At 31.8% G+C, this 3,736-nt stretch overlaps 1 protein-coding gene across 1 annotated transcript; it reads right to left on the reverse strand.

The window, feature by feature from the left end:
* Positions 1 to 1,519: 1,519 nt before the first annotated feature.
* LOC107617385 (small ribosomal subunit protein eS1) lies at positions 1,520 to 3,736 on the reverse strand. Its single transcript, XM_016319144.3, has 6 exons — positions 3,572 to 3,736; positions 3,337 to 3,442; positions 2,684 to 2,821; positions 2,409 to 2,594; positions 2,062 to 2,262; positions 1,520 to 1,786 (listed from the first exon to the last, which is right to left on the reverse strand). Exons 1-6 carry the CDS (start codon positions 3,628 to 3,630, stop codon positions 1,691 to 1,693), a joined length of 786 nt encoding a protein of 261 aa, XP_016174630.1. The 5' UTR covers positions 3,631 to 3,736; the 3' UTR covers positions 1,520 to 1,690.

The raw sequence follows: 3,736 nt of genomic DNA on the forward strand, positions 1-3,736 counted from the left end.
GGAGCTTCCCTGTTATGTTATAGAGCATGCACTCTACAAGACCATATCTATCACTTTTTCTTCGGCATTATTGAGTTGTGATCATGTAACTATAAGCTTGTTTTTATGTACTCAGATAGCATCAGAGATGAATTGGAATAATGGCATTATGGCAATCATAACGACCAGCAACTAATACCCAATCCATTTAATTACCTCTTATCATAATAAACTTAAATTAGTAAAACCATTATAAAATAAACTTAAGTTGAACTATTGTTATACATTAGAAGTAGAGTGCTATCTAATATATAATAATTACATATTAACATTGAGAACCGCTAATTATAAACTATATATATAACAACCTAAAATTATACGTAAAAATCCATCAGTTACAAGTTTTTTCAAAATTCTATCAACTTTTTATTTATTTACAGCGGGGAAAATTTGTTTTATAAAATTCTCCCCTTTAACCTGCAAATTGCTGTTGTAACTTTTAAAGAAGTTAAATTTTTTTAATTATAGGCTTTCTTGTTTTTTATAGTTGTTTGTATTTTATAGTACTTGTTATTAACTTTAAAAAAACTTAAAAGATAAAAAAATCTTATGTCTCAAGAAACATTTTTCAAAATACTCAACATGCACCTATATCATTGGATATCTCAACTATATAAGATGTTTAATTCTTGTGACAACACACAACTACAAACCTACAATGACAATAGAGAAATGATTGGAAGTTCTAAAAAATTAAAGACACGAATAGAAAAATACGTTTTAATAAATTGAGTAAAAGTATAATAAGTGTCAATTTTATAGAGTTCACCGAGACACAACATTTTTTAACTAATTTTTCTAATCATTTAACTAATTAAGTGATACTAAATTCATATATAAGAGGTCTAGTTATTTATGAATTATTTGTAATAAATTATTGTATTTTTGTTTGTTGAGTTAGGATTTTGAATATGTAGTTCTTTAAAGATTTTGTGTGTCATTTATCAAAAAATTTGGTGTCATTTCTAATAAATTGTGTCATTAACAAAAATTTTCTGTCATTTTTATCGTTAAACTAATTGCGTGATATTAAACTAAGAAAAAAAGAGATGATAATAAAAAAAATGATAAAAAACAAGAAAGAAGAGATAGTGATAATGATGATAATCATAAATTCATAATAATGATAATGAAAATAGAAAAGCAAGCTGAAAAATAACAAAAACGTCACACTTGTATATAAATTGGACTTGATTGAATTTAAATAAAAAAGATTGAATTGTATATCATTTCTAAAAAAGATATTATATGCAATAAACACACTAAAAAATTTAGTTGAAATTTTATTCTTCGCCGAACTTTACTCTTAATCTAAGAATTTTGTTATTTTTATTTATTTTATTTTAATCTAAATTTTACTTGCTTTTCGGGTGGATAAAATGGGAGAAAGCACCCCTAATACAAAATCTTGAGAACACACAGCAGATTGTCAATATCCTCACGGATAAATTATAGCATGCAATATAAACTTGCATGGGTGTAAACAATCTCCAAAATATATATCACCGAGAAAAATACGGTTTTTAGAAATGTCAAACAAAACTGGTTTCTCAGTTTTACATGGAAAGGAACCGACGTAAGTTTAAATAATATTCAGTAAAACAAAATAACACCAATTCTAAAGCAAAACTAGGGATGCATTATGAATCAATCAAGCTCCAATAACTTCAGTGGGTGCCTCTGCCATTGTTTCATCAGCAGGTCTGTCTACCTTTGCACCAACATCTTCGGAGTAGTCACCATGGACCTACAGCACCAAACATCTATATTAGCACACATTTTTTGTTCGCGATTTATCAAATAGAACTTGAACAGCAGAAAGAACAAATGGTAAAGAGCAAAATTGGTGTTATAATTGGTTATATCAAAACATGTCAAACTATCAAGGTAAAGAGCTAAATTAGTTTGGCAGCTTCATTTAGTAAACACTGGAAAATATGAATCAATCAAGATGTGAAACTATTGAACTTGTTTCATGTTGCATGTGAAGGAGGGGATTGTTGAAAGTTATTTTAAAAATACCTCCATCAGTTTTCCAAGATCAAACTTGGGAGCCTTCAAGATCTTGACTTTTCTGATAAAAACATTTTGGAGCGGATAAATACTGGATGTTGCCTTCTCGATCTCCTTTCCTATCATTTCAGGAATGAACTTGCGGACCAACTCCTTCAAATCACAGGATGTAGCCTGGTTTGTCATGATCTCTCTCATCTTCCTACGGATCTGAAAAAGATAACAGAGTAGTCTTAATTAGTAATTTAAAATATAAAACCAATCACAATATGCTAAACATATACAACTACACATAAAAATAAGAGGACTGGTGACATACCACTGTAAGAACCTAATTAACATGGTACTAAACATACCTGTCTTACTTGACTTGCTTGGGCATAGCAAGTCCTCTTGATTTGATTATATCGCCTCTTGGTGAAGCCAATGCAAAACAACCTCAACGTGTAGTTATCGGTTGTTTTGACGTCACAGTGCGCTTCAATGAGTGTTTGCCATTTTCGAACCAACGACCTCAACTTGTCAGTCGTAAAATCCATTCCCTATGAGGGGAAAATAAACTTAGTATAGTGCAAAAAAATATTACAACCCAAAATTACAGTCCAGATAAGTTTCAGCCTTCTAATCATACCCAGAAGTTGGTCAGAACATTCCTCCCTTGAACATCTTCAGCTCTCAATCTAATCTTCCTGAATGAATGGTCCTCATCCCCTTGAAGATCAGCCAATGAGACATCAAACACTCTATGTTTGAGCCCTTCGGATGCAATCTGTTATTTTAAATTAAAAATATCTAAATAAGCATCCCAATGTCTCATCGTGGTAGATCATATGAACACCAAAATCACATGCCATAATAATATGGAAATTTTTGTCAGCAACCCCTAGGAAGCTTAAGGAATCTTTCGCCCACAATAAATCAATATGAAAAAGAGAAGTCCAATCCCAACCAAGATAATCAATATTATATTTCACTACATTCAAGTTGACTCCTTTCTTTTCTCAAAAGAAAAAATCACAAGCAGAAATTAGAACATACCAAAGTAGATCCAACGCACCAATGATACAAGCATATACCTAAAGCTCAAAGATTTACCCACGAACAAACTAAAAAACTATTCTCACTTTGATGACCCATACAAATGACACAATACACAAAACAGACCGAAATTTAGATTAAAAACAAAAGTTCCACTTATTATTCAACTAAATAGTCCCAGAAATATAACAAATAAGGAAAATAGAAATGAAATGAAATTAGGCAAGACAGAAACCATTAAAATACCTTTGTCCCTTGTGTACGAGTCACAAGGGTCTTGCCAACATTCTTGACCTGGAAAACGGAAGGGGCCTTAATGTCATACCAATCCTTCTTTGCAAACGGATCAGCACTGCACACTCAAAAAAACACCAAATCAAAACAATGACCAAATTGAATCTTCATAGATACAGCAAAAGGATAGTGCAAAAATTGAATTTTTTGAAATGGTTATAGAATTGGGGGTAGGAGGAATGCTTACGCCTTCTTCTTTCCACCCTTCTTTCCCTTGGAGATCCTCTTGTTCTTGCCAACTGCCATGGATCAGTGATTTGCAGAAGTACACAGCAGCAGCTGAAGGAGTTGATTCCGCGAACAGAGAGAGAAAGCGCAAAATGGCACTCAACAGATGAAAACCCAAAACCCT

This window comes from Arachis ipaensis, chromosome B9 (assembly GCF_059453495.1).
Source record: "Arachis ipaensis isolate K30076 ecotype BB chromosome B9, ASM5945349v1, whole genome shotgun sequence".
Lineage (NCBI taxonomy): Eukaryota > Viridiplantae > Streptophyta > Magnoliopsida > Fabales > Fabaceae > Arachis > Arachis ipaensis.